Here is a 25,484-nt window from a genome sequence, read left to right as displayed (position 1 = left end):
TGAAAGTTACATCAGTCACTATTCATACCTCTGGGTTGTAGGCTGCCCTAGCGAATTATGAGGTGCTGTTCCTGGCCTAGCTTGTAAAGTAAAACCTCGCTGTCATAATGAACACTGAGACACCACACTTGTTACTTTCTGTGATTGTGGGACACAGAGGTGTCTGCACACCTGGCACAGCCTCGCACCACCATTCATGCAGGTAGTTCACCAGCTTTTCTGCTTCATTGCAAACTGGGAACTGGGCAAGTTTATGTGGAGCTACATATTGTTCTTGATATTGTTCTTGATTTGACCCAATTACCTCAAATTGAAAAAAATCCTATCTCCGTTGCTAGGTAACCACCAATCTCTGCTCTTACCATAACATTAGTGCTTTTAAATCACATTTTATTATTTCACAATATGGCAGAAAACCTCTTTCTGTACTCTTAAGTTTTTATGATTCTATTTTTTTAACAATTGCCACTTATGAATGCCTTAAAATACTATTGAGTTATCACAGCATGGTGTGGTGTGGTCATTTAGTATGAGTATTCACAATGTGTTTAACATCATCAATATTAATGTTACGTTGACAAAGCTAAAATCCTCACCATCACCAGCTCTTGATTCTGCCTTCAGTTGCTAAATTCTCACACTATTTCTGCACTTTTGGACAAGCAGAGGTTTGTCATAGCAAAATACAGCGAAATGAAACACGTTGGTCAAGAATTTCTATTGTAAGGATATTTTTATGCATTCCTTAAAATTTTAGACCCAATTGTCTGCTTTGTGAACTATCAGTGCCTATCTGGATTTTGATCGGTGTGTGTGTGTGTGTGTGTGTGTGTCTGTCTGTCTGAGTGTGTGTCTGTGAGTGTGTGTCTGTGTCCCTGTCTGTCTGCAAAAACCATATCCCTATAAGATTAAACCAAGCTGGTTGCCCAGCCTTGCTGGTTGTCAGGGGCATTGTATTCAGTTCAGGGGAGTAGAGGGAGTGGCCAGGGTTCGACCTGTCCTTGATTATGCTGCTGACCTTGCCGAGGCAGTGCGAGGTATAAATGGAGTCAGTGGAAGGGAGGTTGGGGGCTAGGTCTATGATCCAGGTGAGGCTGCGTCACCCACATCTTGCCCGATGTGATGGTGCTGAGGGCAGGTGAGGTGAGCTCTGCTCACCTGGCCCAGGTAAGTGTAGGTGGACATGCCAGGTGATGGCTTGTCCTAGTGGTCACAGTCCAGGCAGGTTGGTCCAATGGCCAAAGGCTTTTGATAATTGCAAATTGCAGTTGAGTAACAAAACTGAAAGATGGTAAAAACACTCATCTGGACGGGCAGCATCCACAGAGAGAGAACCAGAAGGTCACATTCAGAGAGGTGCAGAGTTTAATGAATCTAATTGCAAGATTATTGAGTGGGACTGAATGTGTGTTTAATAAAAACAACCATTTGTGATAGACACACAATGCTGGAGTAACTCAGCGGGTTATGCAGCATCTCGGGGGAGAAAGAATGGGTGACGTTTCAGGTCGAACCCGCTGAGTTACTCCAGCATTGTGTGTCTACCTTCGATTTTAACCCGCATCTGCAGTTTTTTTCCTAACCATTTGTGATTAATCGTCAATGGTGTTGTATTAGCCCAGCCTTTAAAGAATATAATTTCCGATTACAGGTGATGAACTCATGCGCTGTGTAGACCTCTACAACCAAACCCAGTCAAAATGGTTCGAGGAGATGGTCACGACAACTCTGGTAAGCAACAGTCAATCATTCCATTGCAACATTCGTCGATTTTACTGTCTTAATGTTTTAATGAAACTGCGATTCAAACAGTTAGGAAACATTGTGTAGGAAGGAACTGCAGATGCTGGTTTACACCGAAGATAGACATAAAATGCTGGAGTAGCCCAGCGGGACAGGCAGCATCTTTGGAGAGAAGGAATGGATGACATTTTGGGTCGAGAACCTTCTTCAGACTGAGAGTCAGGGGAAAGAGAAATGAGAGGTATAGACATCACCTATTGTTTTTCTCCAGTGATGCTATCTGACCCACTGAGGTTACTCTAGCGTTTTGTGTCTAGTTAGGAAACATTATTTTCCTCAGGCCACCTGACTTTCAGAGATAAGAAAATAAAGCAAAATGTGCATGTGGAGAGCTGAACATATTTCAGATAGCAATCTTGAGATGACGTTGAAATGGCACAAGTGGTTTTCCAGAGAATGTTCCCTGCTGTTACTAGAGTGTAAACTCATGCAGAGTTTAATTATGAGCACAAGACATCTCCCAACATCTCACAATGATACCATTAAGTTTGAGGTGCAGGCAGCATTATTACAGAGACCACTCTGTGCGCAGCAAGTCACCAAAAATAATGCATGACCAATTGATTCGTTTTTGGCAGCATTCATTGGTCATATGACATGATTTCCTCCCTCTAAAGAGTGCGTGAGGTCCATTTGCATTCACTGACTAAGCAGGAATGATTTCAGCCTGAGGTTCATGTTAAATTCTGTCCCCAGAGTACCAGACCATGATGTGTAGTCGGAGTGTCAGTTATCTATCATTTCCAACTGTGTGGAGCCTGGCATGAACCCAATACCACTAGATGCAGGTGCAGGAGTATCACACGCTGAACTGAGCAGGCACGTCAGGCCAACAGACAGCAACTGGCAGCTTCATGCATCACTGTGGACTATATCCTATGTCACTAAAGGGCTATCGCAATTACGTTTGCAAATTAGTTAGCTTATGATCCACTTAGACTGGGTAGCCATTTCTCCCATGAGATGTTTGATGATTTTGTTTTCACTTCAGGCCTTTCATATCTGCTAGTTGTGAACACATCCTCTGATGTACATTGGGCTGTTCCTAGCAGGGGGAGGGGGGCTGAGATGGTGTGATCATCACTAGAATGTTATTGAACTAGTAGCAACCACACAAGATGCCACTTAGACCAGAATGAACTTTCCTTGCCAGGACCTCCCAACTTGTCACCCACAATGGCCCACAAAGGTTCAGACCACACAAAGCACCCAGTGTGCTCACACATTTAAAAACACCATTTGGCAGGCAGTAATCCCACCCATTTAAAATTTATGCAAATAATTATAATCGGTTCCAAGTAGCTGCTGGTTTTGAAAAGCTTCTGTATACATCTTAATTTAGTCAACTCACACGCATGTAAGTGCCTTACATTCTTTTGAATGGGTTTTAAACTGGATTTAGACCACAGTCGGAGTATTGAGTCCTGAATATGGGAGAGCCCCTGGGACTGCCAGGGCCTGATGATGCCTCTCACATGTGGATCACGTGCATATTCTGACAGAAAGTGGGCTGGGACATTGGCCTGGCTCAGCAGCTTATCCCGATGAGGGTCATTTCCTGAGGTAGACACAAAATGCTGGAGTAACTCAGCGGGTCAGGCAGCATCTCGGGAGAGAAGGAAAGGGTGACGTTTCGGGTCGAGACACTTCTTCAGACTGATGTCAGGGGAGGGGGTGGGACAAAGATAGAATGTAGTCAGAGACAGGAAGAATAGTGGGAGAACTGGGATGGGGAGGGGATAGAGAGGGGAAGCAGGGACTATCTGAAGTGGGAGAAGTCAATGTTTATACCGCTGGGGTGTAAGTGAAATGTGAGGTGCTGTTCCTCCAATTTGCGCTGGGCCTCACTCTGACAATGGAGGAGGCCCAGGACAGAAAGATCAGATTGGGAATGGGAGGGGGAGTTGAAGTGCTGAGCCACTGGGAGATCAGGTTGGTTGAGTCGGACTGAGTGGAGGTGTTCAGTATAATGATCGCTGAGCCTGCGCTTGGTCTTGCCGATGTAGAGAAGTTGACACCTGGAACAGCGGGAATAGAATCCTCATTTCCTGAGGATCCTGTTCCCCGTCAACATTTGGTCATTTGTTTTCAAAGAGATTAAAAGCACATATGATGAGATAGTTATATTTATTTTGATTTTCATCTGAGGAGAAAGATTCTTGGCTTTGATTCAGATCAGTTATAATATTATATTTGGAAAAATCTGCTTTACTTGTAATATTACAGAAAACAGAATCATCCGTGTCTTTCTTTAAACTCAGTGTATTGTTTTGCAACATGAGACTGGCAAACATGTTTCCTTCTTTGGCAATGCACCCATGAAGCGTGTGAACACGTGCTACAGAGGGCCCAGGCACTCTCTCCATTCCCTCAGTCCAGTGGTGTTTGGACCCTAGTTGGTGGTCCTTCCCCACAGAGGCTTCATGGTGACTGCCCCCAGCGTCACTGCATACATGTGCAGCTATGAAACAGGCTGTTTGGAATGCACATGTAGGCCAACCATTAGCTAGCTCTACTAATCGGTTTGACTGAATTGATATCATATCTCTCTATGCTTTGCTCATTCATGTACCTATCCAGATGCCTCTTAAATGTTGTTACTGTTGCTGCCCCCAGCAATTCTGAAAAGGGTTCCAACCTAAAACGTCACCTATCCATGTTCTACAGAGATGCTGCCTGACCTGCTGAGTTGCTCCAGCATTAGGTCTTTTTTTGTAAACCAGCATCTCTAGTTCCTTGAACCTACTACCACCCTCTCCCTCCTTCCACCAAGCCAACTTTATATCCGGTTGTGTAGCCCACACAGGATTTTATATCTGGTTGGCTCACCCACACTGTCTGTTCTAACCTTCTGGATCGGTGACCGTGGGATCTCATGTGATGGGAGCAGAATCAGGCCATTCTGCCCATCAAGTCTACTCTACCATTCAATCATGGCTGATCTTTCTTTCCCTCTCAACCCCATTCTCCTGCCTTCTCCCCATAACCCCTTACACCCATAGTATCAATCTGTGCCTTAAAAATATCAATTGACGGCCTCCACAGCCTCCTGTAGCAATGCATTCCACAGATTCACCACCCTCTGACTAAAAAAACTCCTCCTCATCTCCTCCCGAAAGATAGGTCCTTTTATTCTGAGGCTCCAGCCTCTGGTCCTAGACTCTCACATTAGTGGAAATATCCTCTCCACATTTACTCTAACCAGGCCTTTCACTGTTCGGTAAGTTTCAATGAGGTCCCCTTTCATCCTTCTAAACTCCAGCGAGTACAGGCTCAAAATTGCTCACAATACTCCAATTGTGGTCTTATGAAGCCTGGTCTAATTTCCTAAGTGAAGATAGAGTGTAGCCCCTTCTCTATTAGAGTCATCTAAATATTGCATCAGAAACTTATACTGGACATGCTTAACAATTTCTGCCTCAATTAATTCCTTGGCACTAAGTCGGCTGTGATTAATTCGGTTTTTATTTAAGTGATTAATGATTTATCACCCATGTTTAATTTCTCTAATCATGATTAATCGATTAAAGTAATTAACTTTCTAAATTCTCTTCTCTGAAGTTAATGCTAGAATGGGATGCTACGAGAATTCCTTGTTTTGTAAATAAATGTTTGGTAACTTTTCATCCAGATTATCCAGTAAAGCTGAGCAAAAACGTAAATGCGTTCAGAAAGTCTCAATCAACAAAGTGCTGAATAACTGGATTGGTTTTCAAGTCAGAGGTTTGGCACAACTTTCTTATGAACAGAGAAAGATAGGAATTTAGTAAAATGAAAGCATTGTGAAACAGCTTTCAAATATCAGCAATCCCTGTCCTCATTCATATATCACCTGGAACACAAATGTGCCTTCAAATTTCTTCCAGTGTCTTCAAATGTTTTGTTCTGACCTTCTGGATCAGCTACCGGGTGGGACCTTGTTAAAGTCCAAGTAGACGATATCTACTGCCCTGACCTCTTGGTCAGCTCTTCAAAAAGCACTCCATCCTATTTGTGACGCCTTTTCCATGAATTAAGCCATGCTGACGATCCGTACTCAGTTCTTGCTTTCCTGCCTCTCACAATCCTTTCCAATAACTTTCCCCCCCATTGATGTATGGCTCACAAGCCCAAGGATGTCACCACCCTCGACATCCTTCCTAAATAAATGCACAGCGTTGGCTATCCTCCACTCCTGCAGAACTTCACCTGTGACTGACAAAATTATAAAGTTATTAAAGATTCTGCCAGGGCCCCCTAACCAGTTCGTGCTGATCCACATTCTAGTGGATTCTGTCCCTAAGGATCCTCTCCAACACGTTTCCCAGCACTGATGTCAAACCCACTGGCTTGTACATGTTTCCCGTTTTAAATAACAGTAAAACATTAGCCTCCCTCCAGTGTTCTGTAACTTCACCCATGGTTGGCAATCATGTAAATATCTCAGCAAGGGCCGCTACGGTTTCTGCCCTAACTTCCCATGGGGTCTAAGGGCATACTTAGTGAGGCCCTGGAGATCTATCCACCTTAACAGCATGAATGTACAGAGGGACCTTGGGATCCAAGTCCATCATTTCCCTGAAAGTGGCAAGATCAATAGATAGAGTTGCAAAGAAGGGTCTCGGCCTGAAACGTCACCCATTCCTTCTCTCCAGAGATGCTGCTTGTCCCGCTGAGTTACTCCAGCATTTTGTGTCTATCTTCATTGTAAAGAAGGGGTATGGTACGCTTGCATTCATCGGAGCACCCGGAGAAAAACCCACACAGGTCACAGGGAGAAAGTACAAAAAACGTAATGACAGTGAAGAAAGAACACGGGTCTCTGGTGCTGTAAGGCAGCAACTCTACCACTGCGCCACTGCGTCGCCCTTAAAAGTGGGATAACTGCTTCTACATTAGGCATAAGCAGAGATTGATGAGATTGTATACTCTGGAGCATTTAAGGTTGAGGGGAGACCTGATAGAAGTATATACAACTATGAGAGGCATATATAGGATTTACATTTCCCAGGGTGGAAATGTCAAAGCGCATAGCTTTAAGGTCAGAACATAGAAACATAGAAAATAGGTGCAGGAGGAGTTCATTGTGATCATGGCTGATCATCCACAATCAGTAACCCGTGCCAGCCTTCTCCCCATAATCCCTTGATTCTGCTAGCCCCTAGAGTTCTAACTCTCTTTAAAATTCATCCAGTGAATTGGCCTCCGCTGCCTTCTGTGGCAGAGAATTCCACAAATTCACAACTCTGGGTGAAAAAGTTTTTTCTCAACTCAGTTCTTAGACTGTGGCCCCTGGTTCTGGATTCCCCCAACATTGGGAACATCTTTCCTGCATCTAGCTTGACCAGTCCTTTTATAATTTTATACGTTACTAGAAGATCCCCTCTCATCCTTCTAAATTCCAGTGAATACAAACCCAGTCTTTCCAATCTTTCCTCATATGATAGTCCCGCCATCCCGGGGTTACCGTCGTGAATCTACGCTGCACTGCCTCAATAGCAAAGATGTCCTTCCCCAAATTAGGAGTCCAATACTCCAGATGTGGTCTCACCAGAGCCCTATACAACTGCAGAAGGACCTCTTTACTCCTATACTCAAATCCTCTCTTTATGTAGGCCAACATGCCATTAGCTTTCTTCACTGCCTGCTGTACCTGCATGTTTACTTTCCTACTTTCCAGAGGGGGAAAGTTTAAAGGAGACGTGTGGGACGTTTTTTACACAGAGACTGGTGTGGCCAGGATGCCTCACTGCCAGGATGGTGGTGGAATCTGGTACGACAGTTGCAAAAAAACGGCTTTTAGATATTCAGATGGATATGCAGGGAATGGAGGGATATGAATCATGTGGAGGAGATTAACGTTGTAACATGTTGAGCACAAGCATCATGAGCTGAAGGGCCTGGTCCTCTACTGTGTTCTAATGCACTTTAAGACCCTCCTCTTTGGTCATGTGTACATTATCTTCAACATCACTACTTCTATGCCTCAGTTCCTTAGCTTCCATGATCTTCTGATCAGTGAATCAATGGATTATTAATTTAATATCTCGCACATCTCTTGTGACTCTGCACAAAGGCAGCCTTGCTGATCTTTAAGGGGAACTATTATTTTCCTAGCCACTCTTTTACTCTTAATATACCTGTAGAAGGCATATCCCTTATACTCTTCAAGGGATGTGCTTGATCTGATCTACCTATACTTGATAGATACCTCCTTTTTCTTGACCAGAGCCTCTCAATCTTCCTCATCAGCCAAGATTCCCTAATCATGCAACCTTGTCATTCACTCTTAACAGGAACATGCTGGCCCTCAACTCTTTTCATCCCATCTAGCCTTCCACTTGCTGGACATACCTTTAGCTGCAAACAGCCAGCCTTTTAGAGTTTCTGTCTGATGCCATCGAAATTAGCCTTACCCCAATGTAAGCCTTTACTGGAGGACCAGTCCTTTGCTGTTCCATGACTGTCTTGAAATTAATAGAATTATGGTCACATCCCCGACCTCAAACCAACCGATCTCATTTCCTAAGTGGAGATCGAGTGTAGCCTCTTCTCCATTAGAGCCATGTAAATATTGCATCAGAAACCTTTACTGGACATGCTTAACAATTTCTGCCTCAATTAATCCCTTAGCACTAAAATGGCTGTGATTAATTAGTTTTTAAAAGATTAATGATTAATCAGCCATGATTAATCTATTCAAGTGATTAACTTTCTAAACTCACTCTTCTCTGAAGTTAATATTAGAATAGGATGGCACGAGAATTCCTCGTTTTGTAAATAAATATTTGGTAACTTTTCTCTCAGTCTATCCAGTAAAGCTAAGCAAAAACGTAAATATAATAAATCAGTTACATGCATTCATAAAATTTCGTACATTTCGAAAAACTGGATTGGTTTTCAAGGCAAGACATCAGACATTGAGCGCACCTTTCTAATGAACTAAAACAATAGGAACTCAGTGAAGTGCAAGTATTGTGAGGCACCTTTAAAATATCAGCCATATCATTTGTCATTCAAATATCATCTTGAACGCAAACATGCCTTTAAACTTGACCCAGTGTCTTCAAACAAGTCAGTTGGCATTCTATCCTGCACAAATCAGGGGAAAATTATTTCACATTCCAAAAAGAAATCAACAGAAATACCCGAGTCTGTTATTGCAAGTTTGACAGCTTTAGACAGAATTCCATTTGCAACATTGGCCAGAATTGTCAACATCAAAAATGGCTGGAAAGCACAAGATCTGAAAACCTCAAGTACGAGAGAGCGAATTTGTGATATGGTCATAGGGTTGCCAACTTCCTCACTCCCAAATAAGGGACAAAGGATGACATCACCGCCCCGCGCCCCATGTGACCTCACCCAGCCAGCGACCACGTGCTCCCGCTCCATCAATGGCGGCTGCCCGGGACAGGAGGTGGGTTGCTACGCAACCTCCATTAGGTAGTGCCCAGGCCTACACTGTCCGAGACTCCAGCGGCCCCTGGGCTACAGTGTCTGGGCATACAGCGCCCCCCGGGCTTACAGTGTCCAGGCCCACAGTGTCGGGGCCCACAGTGTCCGGGCCCACAGTGTCCGGGCCCACAGTGTCCGGGCCCACAGTGTCCGGGCCCACAGTGTCCGGGCCCACAGTGTCCGGGCCCACAGTGTCCGGGCCCACAGTGTCCGGGCCTATAGCGCCATCCAGGCCTAATACGGGACAAGGGCGGTCCCGTACGGGACAAACCAATTTAGCCCAAAATACGGGATGTCCCGGCTAATACGGGACAGTTGGCAACCCTAGATGGTCATGAAGTTTGGAACAAATATTCAGGAAGAAGTGAAGCAGGAGCTGAAGAAAATACTGGAATATGGGGATGGCTTTTGGAAAGATAATGATCAAGCTGAGGGCACTGTGTGAAGCAAAGTAAATGAGAAGAGCTCAAAGTCATTCTCTCCAGAAAGAATGTCACGAAGCCGAAGCCAGTGGAGTCATATTTAAACACTCAAGACATTCTGAAGATGATGAAGCATAAAATGGCTGTCCTGGAAAGCACATTGAAACGCCCCAACACACGAACAAGTGCACAGAGCCTCGTGATGACCCTCCCTGCTCAGTTGAATCTGAAAGATGGTTTTAGTGCTGCTGGCCACTTGCTCACAAAATTGTGCACATCATTGCCTTATGTTTTTTTCTGATCATATGTACTGACAGTCCAAAGTATGTTTGTGAAATAAAGGTAAATTAGCCAAGAAAGAATGAGTTTTAATTTGAAAATCACAAAAATTAGATTTTGCAATCTAAATAATTTTAATTATTGAGCAATTCATTGAGTGGCAAAATGAGCCATTAATGATTATGATTAATCACTTTTTCAAAATTAATCAATGAATTAGTTAATCAGAAAGCAGCCCTATATAGCACTATTGCCAGTCAATCTTAGGGAAGTGAAAATCACCTGTGATTATAACCCAATTATTCCCACCCCCATTTGTGATTTCCCCACTCATTTGTTCCTCTAATTCCTGCTGACTATTTGAGGGATTATAGTCCAACCCCATCAAAGTGATTAGCCCTTTTTTATTTTTTATTTTATTTTTCATATTCTCCCTGGGATGGGCTCTCTCTGTACTGCCCTGGTGTTCTCTCTAATCAATGGTACAATTCTCTCCTCTCTAACCTCCAGCACTGAAATGTCAGAAGTATCGGTGCTTGGATATTGATCTGCTGGTCCGATCCATCCCTCAGTATCGGTGCTTGGATATTGATTTGCTGGTCCGATCCATCCCTCAGTATCGGTGCTTGGATATTGATTTGCTGGTCCGATCCATCCCTCAGTATTGGTGCTTGGATATTGATCTGCTGGTCTGATCCATCCCTCAGTATTGGTGCTTGGATATTGATCTGCTGGTCCGATCCATCCCTCAGTATCGGTGCTTGGATATTGATCTGCTTGTCCGATCCATCCCTCAGTATTGGTGCTTGGATATTGATCTGCTGGTCCGATCCATCCCTCAGTATCAGTGCTTGGATATTGATCTGCTGTTCCGATCCATCCCTCAGTATTGGTGCTTGGATATTGATCTGCTGGTCCGATCCATCCCTCAGTATGGGTGCTTGGATATTGATCTGATGGTCCGATCCATCCCTCAGTAATGCTCCCGTAATATTGCAATCCAATGTTCTGATCCGTGCTTTGAATTTGTCTGTGAGACTTCTTGCATTAAAGTAGTTTAGTTTAGTTTAGAGGGACAGCACAGAAACAGGCCCTTTGGCCCACCGAGTCATGCAAACCCCACACACCTACACTATCCTACACACACTAGGGACAATTTACACTTATGCCAAGCCAATTAACCTACAAACCTGTACGTCTTTGGAGTGTGGGAGGAAACCGAACATCACAGAGAAAACCGACGCAGGTCACGGGGAGAAGGTACAAACTCAGAAGAGTCAAGCACCCGTAGTCAGGATGGAACCTGGGTCTCTGGCGCTGTGAGGCAGTAGCTCGACCGCTCTACCACCACAGTAGCTCTAACACTTCCACATTCCCTGGTCTGCCTACTGGACTTGTTTGATTTAACTCATCTTCAGCTTCATCTTTCCATCTGTATCTCTCCGCAGGTACTCCTGCACCTTTGAATGTGCCAGTTGGCAGCGTTCACTTGTGGACATCTTCTTGCACGGGATGGGCCTGGGTTGTGTTGAGTTTTAAATTCAAACCTGACCAGATGTAGATGCCCTGGGGCTCTCACATGGGTTGTACTGGGTGGACTGGCACCACTTCAGTGTCCTGGCTACATGGTGGCTGCAACTTCCACAAGCAAAAAATATTTGATAAGCCACAAGACAAAAAAAGCAGAACAATTAGAGTGACTTAAAAGATTTACATTTACAATGAAAAAGGAACAAAAGAACTAGAACGGAAACAATTCTGAGAATGGTCAAAGCCATTTAGAAATATAGAACATTTCCCACATAGGTGCAGGAGGAGGCCATTCGGCCCCTCGAGCCAGCACCGCCATTCATTGTGATCATGGCTGATCATTCACAATCAGTAACCTGTGCCTGCCTTCTCCCCATATCCCTTGATTCCACTAGCCCCTAGAGCTCTATCTAACTCTCTTTTAAATCCATCCAGTGATTTGGCCTCCACTGCCCTCTGTGGAAGAGAATTCCACAAATTCACAACTCTCTGGGTGAAAAAGTTCCTTTTCACCTCAGTTTTAAATGGCCTCCCCTTTATTCTAAGACTGTGGCCCCTGGTTCTGAACTCCCCCAACATTAGGAACATTTTTCCTGCATCTAGCTTGTCCAGTCTTTTTATAATTTTATATGTCTCTATAAGATCCCCTCCCATCCTTCTAAACTCCAGTGAATACAAGCCTAGTCTTTTCAATCTTTCCTCATATGACAGGGATCAATCTCATGAACCTACGCTGCACTGCCTCAATTACAAGGATATCCTTCCTCAAATTAGGAGACCAAAACTGTACACAATACTCCAGATGTGGTCTTACCAGGGCCCTATACAACTGCAGAAGAACCTCTTTACTCTGATACTGAAATCCTCTTGTTATGAAGACCAACATTCCATTAGCTTTCTTCACCGCCTGCTGTACCTGCACGCCAACTTTCAGTGACTGGTGTACAAGGACACCCAGGTCTCGCTGCACTTCCCCCTTACGTAACCTGATACCATTGAGATAATAATCTGCCTCCTTGTTTTTGCCGCCAAAGTGGATAGCCTCACATTTATCTATGTTATACTGCATCTGCCATGCATCTGCCCACTCACTCAATCTGTCCATGTCACCCTGCAACCTCCTAACATCCTCTTCGCAGTTCACACTTCCACCCACGTTTGTGTCATCTGTAAACTTGCTAGTGTTACTTCTAATTTCTTCCTCCAAATCATTAATATGGTGAATAGCTGCGGCCCCAACACCGAGCCTTGCGGCACTCGCCACTGCCTGCCATTCTGAAAAGGACCCGTTTACTCCTACTCTTTGCTCCTGTCCGCCAACCAATTCTCTATCCATGTCAACACTCTACCCCCAATACCATGTGCTCCAATTTTGCTCACCAATCTCCCGTGTGGGACCTTATCAAAGATACACTACATCCACTGGCTCCCCTTCATCCATTTTACTTGTCACATCCTCAAAAAATTCCAGAAGATTAGTCAAGCATGACTTCCCCTTCATAAATCCATGCTGACTTGGACTTATCCTTTTACTGCTATCCAAATGCACCGTTATTACCTTTTTAATAATTGACTCCAGCATCTTTCCCACCATCGATGTCAGGCTAACTGTTCTGTAATTCCCATTGTAGATTATTCTTCCAACTTCCCGTCAGCAAAGCCAATCAACTTGTCACCAATAATTGCATGCTTCAGTGGCAGGGAGGTGCTGATGTTTGGTGTGAACATAGCATGACTTCCTTATTATTATCACTTCTTCATTTTCAAGGCAGTATTTCACTGTGCGTAAGTGGCTAACGAGCTAGTTACTGAATAATTACCCAAATGCTGTTGAATGTGTTTTATTGAGAAGAAAAACTACAACCTTCAAGCCTATGAGGAAAAGATTTGAAATGGGAAAAGATTCCCAAATGGAAGCAATTATTGCTGCATTGGATTAATAATTCATTAGACTATTGATGAGGGCAGCGCATTTGTTTTCTGTCTGTTCATAAATTCATAAGTTCTTGAAGCAGAATAAGGCTATTCGGCCCATCAAGTCTACTCCACCATTCAATCATGGCTGATCTATCTTTCCCTCTCAACCCCATTCTCCTGCCTTCACCCCATAACCCGACAACCGTACAAATCAAGAATCTTTCAACCTGTGGCAATGAATTCCACAGATTCACCACCCTCTGACTAAAGAAATTCCTTCTTATCTCTTTTTAAAGGTACTTCTTTTTATTCTGAGGCTATGGCCTCTGGTCCTGGACTCTTCCACTTGTGGAAACACCCTCTCCGCATTCACTCTATCCAGGTCTTTCACTATTCAGTGAGTTTCAATGAGGTCCCCCTCTTATCCTTCTAAACTCCAGCAAGTACAGGCCCAGTGACTTCAAAGGCTCATCGTATGTTAACCCACTCATTCCTGGGATCATTCTCATAAACCTCTTCTGGACCCTTGCCAACACCAGCACATCCTGCACAAAACTGCTCACAATATTCCCAAATGTGGTCTGACCAGTGCCTTATAAAGCCTTATAGTAAGGAAGTCCTGTTTTTGTATTGTAGTCCTCTTGAAATAAATGCTAACATTGCATTCGCCTTCCTTACTACTAATTCATTTACAAACTAACTTTTTTGGGAATCCTGCACCAGCACTCATAGGTCTCTTTGCACCTCTGATTTCTAAATTCTTTACCCAATTGGAATATTGTCTATGCCTTTATTGCTACTACCAAAGCACATGACTGCACACTTTGCTATGCTGTATTTAATATGTGTGGATCTTAGCAAAGCTATTGACAAAATGACAGCCTGACAAAATGACAGCCTGACAAAATGACTGGTCACCATTTTAAGGAGATGATTAAACTGGCAAGGTGGCTAGGCAAATTCACAAGGATTTTGCCAGGGTTTGAAATTCCAGATTTCAAAGACCAGCAGAGACGGTTGAGAAGAGAATGTGAAAAATGGCAAATAAAAAAGATTTATTGTGTTCTGTGGAGGAGGTGGGGGCAGGACAAAAGCCAGAGGCCATTGGTAGAAGGGTGGCGAAGGTCTGGGACTCATCGCTTGGTCGAGGCAGAAGCTCTCACCATGTTTACACAGTGACTAAAAGTATGCCTGAAAAACTGGCATGCAGATGGCTGGGTAACTCATTGTGGAGCAGCACAAAACTGAAGTCAAGTTATCCTTCATGTTAGATTATGTCAGACAATGGTTTCATTTGTTGGAGGTGCTGTCCTTGGGATATTCAACCACATACCGGGTTGTGTGTAGAGATGACTTTATTGCACCTTTTAAAAGTAAACTAACAAATTCTCCCTGGTGTCCTGTCATATGTATCATTCATCCATGAAAAGTTAACACAAAATACAGTCGGTTTGCTTTCAAAGGTCAGGGCATTGAGTAGAAGAGTCAGGAAGTCATGATGCAGCATTTAGGACTTTGCTTAGGCCGCATTTGGAGTACTGGTCGCCCCATTGCAGGAAAGATGTGGCCGTTTTGGAGGAGAGGTTTACCAGAATGCTGCCTGGATTGGGGGGTGTTAACTACAGGCAGAGGTTGGACAGATTTGGATTGTTTTCTCTGGAATGCCGGAGGTTGTGAGCAGGGTTGCCAACTTCCTCACTCCCAAACATGGGACAAGGTGACGTCACCACCGCGCGCCGCACGTGACCTCACCCAGCCAGCGGCCACTTGCTCCCGCTCCACCAATGGTGGCCGCCTGGGTCAGGAGGCGGGTTGCTACGCAACCTCGATTAGGCGGCGCCCGGGTGGCTGCCATGGGTGGAGCGGGAGGATGTGGCCGCTGGCTGGGTGAGTTCACGTGGAGTGGGAGCACGTGGCCGCTGGCTGGGTGACGTCACGTGGGGCGCCCTTTGTCCCTTATTTGGGAGTGAGGATGTTGGCAACCTTATTAATACGGGACAAGGGTGGTCCCGTACGAGACAAACTAATTTAGCCCAAAATACGGATGTCCCGGCTAATACGGGACAGTTGGCAACCCTAGTTGTGGGAGACATGATAGAAGTGGATAAAATAATGAGAGGCATAGATAGGGTAGACAGTCAGAACCTTCATCCCAGGATGGAGAAATCAAACCTAGAGGGCATCACTTTAAGGTGAGAGGGGCAAAGCATAGAGGAGATGTGCGCGGCATGGGTTTTGCACAGAAGGCGGCGGGTGTCAGGAGCGTGCTAATGGGGGGGGTGGAAAAAGCAGGTATGATAGTGGCATTGATGAGACATTTGGAAAGGCATCTGGATATGTGGGGCATTGATGGGTATGGATTATGTGCAGGCAGGTAAGAGTTAGTCTTGACATCATGTTTGGCACAGACATAGTGGGCCAAAGGGCCTGTTCTTGTGCTGTACTGTTCTATGTAAAACAATCTGACCATGACCCTTGTGGATTGAAGCTTGCATTGGTTAACATGAGCACTACAAGTCAAGCGTAGCATTAGTGACTACAATGCAAAATATACATCTTGTCAATTATGGACTTCAGGAGTGTGCAGCCACAGAAGGTATTACGTAAATGCAAGTCCTCAGTCTGAAGAAGAGTTTCGACCCGAAACGTCACCCATTCCTTCTATCCAGAGATGCTGCCTGTCCCACAATGTTACTCCAGCATTTTGTGTCTATCAGCATTTGCAGTTCCCTCATACACATAAATGCAAATCTTTATTTTGAATCTTTGGATACATAATCACCAATCTCTTTCACTCTTTGGCAATGCATTTGACTTGAACTGATGCATCATTGTCTGTCTGTCTGTGCAGCACGCATGTCGTAATGCTGAGCGGCGTGTGGATAATTATTTATGATTCAACAAGTAGTACCATAAAATGCGAAGCATTTTTATCACTTCCTGTTTTGCGTTCAGGAGGGCAGCTAACCGCGAGGGTTTCACATCTGTTTCCTGTTAGGCAGACGGTGAGCTCACAAAGACGTGCCGCAGTAGCTGAAAATGCTGCATGAATGATTCAGCCTGTCCTTATCTATCTTGTGCAGCCTAACCCACTCACTACACGGTGTTTTAACCAGTGATCTGCCCGACTGCCCTTTTGCACCAGGTAGACACAAAATACTGGAGTAACTCAGTGGGTCAGGCAGCATCTCTGGAGAGAACGTCACCCATTCCTTCTCTCCTGAGATGCTGCCTGACCCGCTGAGTTACTCCAGCATTTTGTGTCTACCTTCGATTTAAACCAGCATCTGCAGTATTTTTCCTGCACCTTTTGCACCAGTACTCTGCTGCCAGCGGCCAGACCTCCAGAAGAATCTGTTGCTTATTTCTATCTGTGGAAATCAAAGTTCTGAAAATACACATCAGAACCTTGGAAGTAACCTCCCACTGGCTATAAGATAAAATCGGTGAAAAATTCGCAAAAACTAGGCTTCTACTTAATAATAAGGAAAGCCAGATATAAGTGTAGAAGTAGAGAAGTTGCCGTGGCTGGGTTGTTTGGGAGTTTCTTATATGTAAACCAGGCAGTAAGGAGGTCATTGTAACCAACCTTGCTTGGGGGCAGGCTGGTAGTGTGACTGGTCAGGATGACTATTAAACTTCAGTGGCCATTTAAAGACGGCAACTAGCTCGATCTGATATCCTTTATCTTTAAGTTCCCTTAAAATGTTCCCTCCATGATAACTTCTTTTAAATGTCAAGTGCTTGCGAAGGCTGCCAATGAATTATCATCAACCAAGAGGACATTTGTAAATCATCACACCATCGTTTCTTCATTACCCGAGGTCAAAACATTGCAAACTCTGAGATAATGTGGGGTGAGGGCCATGAAACGTACCTGTGTCCACTCCACGCTGATAGAGTGACCAATGTGAACATGTATATGATGTTGCAACAGGTCACTCCACGTGGAGGAGACGACAGAAGGAGGAGATGTCATGAAGTAATTGATGTTGCTCAGAGCATCATTGAATAGGTAACAGTATGCTGAGTACTGAGAGCTTATTGCCAATCTCTTGCCTATCTTCAGATAAGGGAGTTAGAAATCCAGAAGTCAGAATATGGAATTTGCCAACAAAAGAAGCAGTCCAGGCAAATAGCATAGTTATATTTAAGGAGAAGCCAGAAAGGTTTATGACTGAGAAACAAATGAGCACGATCTCTGGCAGGGTTAGATGGGCTATGTTGGGAGATGGCTCATGCAGAAGGTAGGAACCATGTCATTGGAGATAGTCCATCCATTGTTTTGTGGATTAATTCTGTTGATTTTACTTACGACTAAATTGTCTCCACATTTGGTTGGCGGTAAAGTCATGGTTTGGTTTGAAACTTGAAAGGATTATTTCCATCTATCAAAGACAATGTTCAAAACTTTAAGCCATGCCAATCACTGTGACAGCATGGGGCATGTTCAGTTCTGTTCAGTTGAGTTTATTGTCGTGTGTAGTGAGGTGCAGTGAAAGGCTTTTGTAGCGTGCTAACCAGCCAGCTGAAAGACAATACATGATTGCAATTGAGTTTAAATTGAATGTTAATGGCAAGCTCGTTCTAATATTGCTGTTTGTTTTTGATCTTGCAGGAGCTTGAGAGGTTGGAGGTTGAAAGGATTGAAATGATTTCGCAGCACCTCTGTCAGTACACACAGCTTCGCCATGAGACGGACATGTTCAACCAAAGTGTAAGGAAAAACTTGCCTCTATGCCGCGGCTGAGAAACACTTATACAGAAACATCGGCTTCACTTGAATTTTCATTAGTTTGGAAATGTAGAATGGGAACGGTATCTCAGGAATCTCTTATTAAACAGTTCCTTCGCTGTCAAGTCAAGTCAAGTCAAGTCAATTTTATTTGTATAGCACATTTAAAAACAACCCACGTTGACCAAAGTGCTGCACATCTGATTAGGAAAGTGTTAGAATGTGTTGGCTCTGTGGATCTGTGGAACTGCAGGACAGTATTAGATTCGAACAAGGACATGGATAGAGAACTGGGTGGCAGACAGGAAGCAAAGAGAAGGAATTAACGGCTCCTTTTCAGAATGGCAGGCAGTGACTAGTGGGGTGCCGCAAGGCTCGGTGCTGGGACCCGAGTTGTTTACAATATATATTAACGATTTAGATGAGGGAATTAAATGTAACATCTCTAAGTTTGCAGGTGACACAAAGCTGGGTGGCAGTGTGAGCTGTGAGCAAGATGCTATGAGGCTGCAGGGTGATGAGACCTAGGTGTGCTTGTACATCAGTCACTGAAAGTAAGCATGCAGGTACAGCAGGCAGTGAAAAAAGCAAATGGCATGTTGGCCTTCATTGCGAGAGGATTTGAGTTTAGGCGCAAGGACCTGTACAGGGCCATGGTGAGACCACACCTGGAGTATTGTGTGCAGTTTTGGTCTCCTAATTTGAGGAAGGACATTATTGCTATTGAGGGAGTGCAGCGTAGGTTCACCAGGTTAATACCCGGGATGGCGGGACTGACGTATGATGAAAGAATGGGTCGACTGGGCTTGTATTCGCTAGAATTTAGAATGATGAGAGGGGATCTTATTGAAACGTTAAATTCTTAGAGGATTGGACAGGGTAGATGCAGGAAAAATGTTCCCGATGTTGGGGGAGTCCAGAACCAGGGGTCACAGTTTAAGAATAATGGGTTGGCCATTTAGGACTGAGATGAGGAAATACTTTTTCATCCAGAGAGTTGTAAATCTGTGGAATTCTCTGCCAGAGAAGGCAGTGAAGGCCAATTCACTGGATGTTTTCAACAAAGAGTTAAATTTAGCTCTTAGAGCTAAAGGAATCAAGGGATATGGGGAAAAAGCCGGAACGGGGTACTGATTTTGGATGATCAGCCATGATCATATTGAATGGCTCGAAGGGCCGAATGGCCTACTCCTGCACCTATTTTCTATGTTTCTATGAATGTTTAAAGTGTTAGATGATCTACTTGAGTGGCATCCCAGTTTGCAGTTGCTGTATAAAAAGTTTGAGAGTGAATAAAAGATCAGGTACAAGGTATGCCAAGCAAGCAGCCATCTTTCTTCTGCTTTTACGTAGAGCTTCTTGACTTTTATTTTAGCTGCACACATCCAGGTGTGGAAAGTGTTCCATCAGCTGCCGACACGTGCTTTGTTGATGGTGGAAACATCCTGGGGTATTAGGAGATGAGTCAATTGCCACGGGATACTTACCACCTGGTCTGCTCCTGGAGTTATGATTTTGTTTGCCACTGGTCCAGTTGAGTTTCAGCTCAATAGCAATTCCCCAGGATTTCCTGGCAGGTCTCAGCAATGTTAATGGCTTTACATATCAAGGCGAGGTTGTAGAGACTCTGGTGTGAATATTACTCACCTCTTGTCAGTCCATGTTTGAATGTTATCTTGGTCTTGCCACATGCAGGCATGGATTGCTTAATTTACTGAGGAGTCAGTCAAGGGTGATGTGTAATGCATAAGTCCACACACATCCCAACCTCTGACTTTATAAAGGAAGGAAGGTCATTGATTAAGCAGCTGAAATGCCCAGAGAAGCTCTTGGCGATCTCCTCGGCTGGGATGATTGGCCGCCAACAATCACAATTATCTCCTCATGCGCAAAGTATTGCTTCAAACATTGAAGTGTTCTATCATCGATGCTTATGGTTTTAGTTTAGTTTAGATATATAGCGTGGAAACAAGCCCTTCGGCCCACTGAGTCCCTGCCGACCAGTGATCAGCCCTACACCAACATCATCGTACACACGAGGGCCATTTCACAACTATCACCGAAGCTAATTAACCTACAAACCAGTACATCTTTGGAGTGCGGTAGAAAACCGGAGAACCGGGAGAACATCCACGCAGGTCACAGGGAGAACGTACAAACTTCATAAAGACTGCACCTATAGTCAGGTTCGAACCCGGGTCTCTGGTGCTGTAAGGCAGCAACTCTACTGCTGCGCCACCTTATACTAAATGATTTTAGGTTTACTCGGGATTTTTGCTGCCACACTAGTCAAATGCTGCCTTGTGTCTCGCAGGCATTTTTACCTCTTCTCTGGAATTTAGCTTTGTAATGCATGTTAGAATCAATGTAATGACGAGGATTGGAGCCAAATAGTCCCAGTAAAACACAAATTGGCATCCTGGGTAAATGATTGAAGAGTAATATTGGTTGTTGCCAACACCTTCCATCACCTTATTCACAAAATGCTGGAGTAACTCAGCAGGTCAGGCAGCATCTCGGGAGAGAAGGAATGGGTGACGTTTCGGGTCGAGACCCTTCTTCAGACTGATGTCGGGGGTGGGACAAAGGAAGGATATAGGTGGAGACAGGAAGATAGAGGGAGATCTGGGAAGGAGGAGGGGAAGAGAGGGACAGAGGAACTATCTGAAGTTGGAGAAGTCGACGTTCATACCACCGGGCTGCAAACTGCCCAGGCGAAATATGAGGTGCTGCTCCTCCAATTTCCGGCGGGCCTCACTATGGCACTGGAGGAGGCCCATGACAGAGAGGTCAGACTGGGAATGGGAGGGGGAGTTAAAGTGCTGGGAGTTCAGTTGCGTTAATGCGGACCATGAACAATAAATAGATGGGGCTGGTAATAGATTTATGGATTTGTCATAGGATTTATGGATTGGATTTATCTGGGCAATCTTCCTTCCTGTGAAACACGTGCTGAAGTTGTAACTGTACTGGAACAATTTGATTAGAGTCATGGCCTGTTAGGTCTTCAAGATACGACCTAGTCCCATAGCTTTTGCAGAATCCAATGCTCGCAATTGTTGTTTGCCATCTTTTGGGATTACCAGATTTAGCTGAAGACTGGCTTCTGTGATGGTGTGGATCTCCAGAGTAACCGACATGAATGCACATGAAAATATGTAGGAAAATACTGCAGATGCTGCTAAAATCGAAGGTAGACACAAAATGCTGGAGTAACTCAGCATCTCGGGAGAGTAGCATCTCGGGAGAGAAGGAATGGGTGACGTTTCGGATCGAGACCCTTCTTCAGACTGATGTCAGGGGAGGGGGTGGGACAAAGTGGTCCTTGATGACGCTGGTGACCTTGTCAATGGAAGGGAGGTTGGTTTGTGTGATGGTCTGGGTTATGAGCACAACTCTGCAATCTCCTGTGATCCTGGACGGAGCTGTTCCCAAACCAATCTGTGAAGCATCCTGTTAAGATGCTTTCTGTAGAGGTTGATGAGATGTTATTGGGAACATGCCGAACCACCTACGCCTTCTGAGGAAGTAGAGATGTTGGAATGCTTTCTTGGCCATGGCTTCAGTGTGACTGGTCCAGGACAAATTGCTGCTGATATTCATTGCTAGGAATTTGACATTTTTAACCATCCCTACTTCAGCACAATCAATGTTTACTGCTTTGCTTCTTGAAGACAATCACAATCTCCTTTGAGAGAGACAAAATATTGGAGTAACTCAACGGGACAGGCAGCATCTCTAGCGAGAAGGAATGGGTGATGTTTTGGGTCGAGACCCTTCAGACTAGTCATGGAAAAGGGAAACGTGAGATATAGACGGTGATGTAGAGAGATATAGTGCAAATGAATGAAAGATGTGCAAAAAAGTAACGATGATAAAGGAAAGGCCATTGTTAGCTGTTTACTAGGTGAGAAGGGGAACCTGGTGTGACATGGGTGGGGAGGGATGTAGAGGAAAAGGTTAGAGAGATATGGACCAAACACAGGCAAATGGCACTAGATTAGTTGAAGCATTTTAGTTGGCATAGATGTATTGGACTGAAGGGCCTGTTTCTGTGCAGTATCAATCTAAATGTAAATCAATGCATTTTGGAAAGGCAAGTCCAGGTATGATACATACAGTAAATAGTAGGCTGGTAAAGAATAATGATGAACCATTGAAGTTCATGGTCATCGTCTCTGAAAGTGGCCACACACATAGTGTGGTGATGATGGCATATGACATCATTGTCTTCATCGATTGGAGCATGGAATACAAAGGTTAGGGCATAATGCTGCAAATTGTAAAACACTGATTAAACTGCATTTTGAAAACAGTGTGCAGTTTTAATTACATAGAAACATAGAAAAGAGGTGCAGGAGGAGGCCATTTGGCCCTTTGAGTCAACACAGCCATTCATTGTGATCATGGCTGATCATCCACAATCAGTAACCCGTGCCTGCCTTGTCCCCATATCCCTTGATTCCACTAGCCCCTAGAGCTCTATCTAACTCTCTTTTAAATTCATAAAGTTGCCATACTAAAGGAAGGATGTGGTTACGCTGGAAAGAGTGCAGAGGAATATCACCAGGAGGTTGCCTAGTTGGGAGGACGTTAATTATGGGGAGAGGTTGGATGGGCTGGGCTTGTTGGGGCTGAGACGTTACCTTACACAGGTATATAACATTATAACAGGCATAGAAAGATGGATAGCCTGTTCCCATCGCAGTGACATCAAGAATAAGAGGGTGTACGTTGAAGAGGTTAGGACGGAGTTTTAAAATGGATTTGAGAAGAATGTTTATTTTACATTGCACTGCCAGAGGAGCTGATGGAATCAGATGCAATCACAATGTTTAAGTGACATCTAGACAGGCACTTAAATAAGCATGGCATAGAAGGATGCAGACCAAGTGTGGGCGAATGGGATCAGAGTACATGGCCAAAACAGTTAGAATGGACAAGATGTGTGAAAGGGCCTGTTTCCATGCCACACAACTCTATTATTCTAGCCGTCTCATCTCAAGAACGAAGTCTCCAGAACCAGGGGCCTCAGTCTAAGAATAAAGGGGAGGCCATTTAAAACTGAGGTGAGAAAAAACTTTTTCACCCAGAGAGTTGTGAATTTGTGGAATTCTCTGCCACAGAAGGCAGTGGAGACCAATTCATTGGATTAATTTAAAAGAGAGTTAGATATCGCTCTTGGGGCTAGTGGAATCAAGGGATATGGGGAGAAGGCAGGAACCGATTGTGGATGATTAGCCATGATCATATTGAATGGCGGTGCTGGTTCGAAGGGCCGAATGACCTCCTCCTGCACCTATTTTCTATATAATCTATGTAATCCCTCAACAACCTTCAATTTTAGTGCATTCATTTTTTGAAATAATTAAATTGTGCACAGTAGCCCAGGTTTGAAGTCACCCAACATCCTGTGTGATATATGAATACAAGTGAGTGAATTACTTGGCACCATTGGCCAGCTTTGTTTTGACCACAACAAGCTCCCATGTCTTTGCTGGGAATGTCAATGGTCTTGGAGCTTTCCTCTTTCATTGTGTCCCTCACATTCACGATTGGACAGCTTCACTCTGATCCATTGGTTTTGTTCACATTGTTCTCCCTCCAATGAATGCAGCTTCACCAGAGTTGGCACGTTGTCTCCTCCATCCACCCATGCCCTTCTCTGCTTTGAACCAGGGCTGGTGTAATGTTAGAGGAAGGGATATTCTGCTTCATGAACGTCCTCCTGGACATTTCTGCAACTGAAAATGATCCTCATGTATGCCCATTTTTTAGCTGCCCCAATTTAGCTCTGACTCTATCCATTTAGGCTGATATGAGTGCTCCCCATTACAACAGAAGGTGCCCTAAATGCAAGGCAATGTGTTTTGGGACTTGGCTAACTTGGTGAATTAATGGTGTTACCAAGCTACTACTGGCGATGAACACTCAAGATCTTGCCAGAGCTGTGCCCTCTGTGCATTGTTCAACACAGTGCCCTCAATACTGTGCCCTCTGTGCATTGTTCAACACAGTGCCCTCAATACTGTGCCCTCTGTGTGTTGTTCAACACAGTGCCCTCAATACTGTGCCCTCCTTGCTGGTATTGTTTAACACAGAGGTGTACTGATTCATCTGTGGAGGGACGATGATTCCTTGCCCATGTTTGACCTGTTGCAATGAGACTTCATGGTGTCTTGAGTCAACGTTGAGTAACTCCCATGACTACTCCAATCCATCTGGATACCATGCACCTGCATTGTTGGTGGGTGTGGCCAGCGGCTGAGACACAATGTACACAGGGGTTGTGAATAAGCAGCCTGGAACATTACCTGTTAGGTGTGGTTTAGTGAACATGGCATGGCATAGCATGTTCTTCTTCGACCAGTCTAGGTGACAGCTCCTAATTGAGACTCGTCTCCAGAAGAGCGTTGCAATGTCATGGTGCTGATTATGTGGAGGCCAAGGTCGATGCTTGCCTGCAAGTTTGATTTTCCCCTTGTTTTAATATAGAGATTATGCAAGGACTGAGTGGCTTGCTTAGGCCACTGACAAGGGCAGTGGAGAAGCAACCATGTTGTTGCAGGGTCTCTAGTCTCATGTAGGGCAGACTGGGTAAGGATTAGATTATCCCTCCCCCCCTCCCCAAGGGCTTTAGTGAATTTGATGGGTTTGTGGTCACCACTACTGCGTTTTCTATTACACATTATCTACTTAATGTATGTTTCATGGTGGCCAAAGTGGGGTTTGGATCAAAACCTCTTTTTTGTCACTCCATGCTTCTGAATGAGCATTCTGATAACGTGCCCATTGCACCATCACTGTACCCAATAGCAACACATCCTTATGAATGTGAAAGAAGTTGAACACAAGTGTGTGCTTCAGGTGGAATACGAACTCTTTCCAATGTTGGCTGTTGTTTGACAACTAAGTCAGCAACTCATTGCGAATGAAAGACTGCAATTAGCTGCTTGCACAACCAGTGTTGTCTGGAGCAGACAATAACTCATACCAGAGCCTTTTAAATTAATTATAAATGTTGCTGAGCAGTTTCTTTTCCATTCATTGCCATTTACAAACAAATTGCTATCCCTTCATTTAGCTTTTCATCATAAACTACAGCAAGTGTACAGTCCGAATACTGCATTGTTCACTACATTCCTACTGCTGTTTTTTAAAAACCTAACTGGAAACTTTCCTTGTCACTGATCCTTGAATGTAGTCTCTGGAGTCGGTCCCACAAGGACATGTATTCGATCTCTACCTGGCCTTTCCCAGGCAATCACTTTCTTGGGGCAGTTTGATGAGCGTAGAGGCATTTTGATTTTTTCTTTGTGCTTGTGAAACTTAAGTGCAGCAGGTGGCTCCTTAAAGTTTAG

The 25,484-nt window shown here is 44.3% G+C and overlaps 1 protein-coding gene across 2 annotated transcripts in view; it reads left to right on the top strand.

Annotated features, from left to right (window-relative positions):
* gas7b (growth arrest-specific 7b) overlaps positions 1–25,484 on the top strand; it is a 530,610-nt gene that overhangs the window by 495,164 nt on the left and 9,962 nt on the right. For both annotated transcript variants that reach the window (XM_078400926.1, XM_078400928.1), the window contains 2 exons: positions 1,652–1,731; positions 18,007–18,105. In XM_078400926.1, the coding sequence (XP_078257052.1) occupies positions 1,652–1,731; positions 18,007–18,105 (179 nt within the window). The remainder of the gene's footprint in view (positions 1–1,651; positions 1,732–18,006; positions 18,106–25,484) is intronic.

This window comes from Rhinoraja longicauda, chromosome 6 (assembly GCF_053455715.1).
Source record: "Rhinoraja longicauda isolate Sanriku21f chromosome 6, sRhiLon1.1, whole genome shotgun sequence".
Lineage (NCBI taxonomy): Eukaryota > Metazoa > Chordata > Chondrichthyes > Rajiformes > Arhynchobatidae > Rhinoraja > Rhinoraja longicauda.
This window is presented reverse-complemented; position numbering and strand designations above follow the sequence as displayed.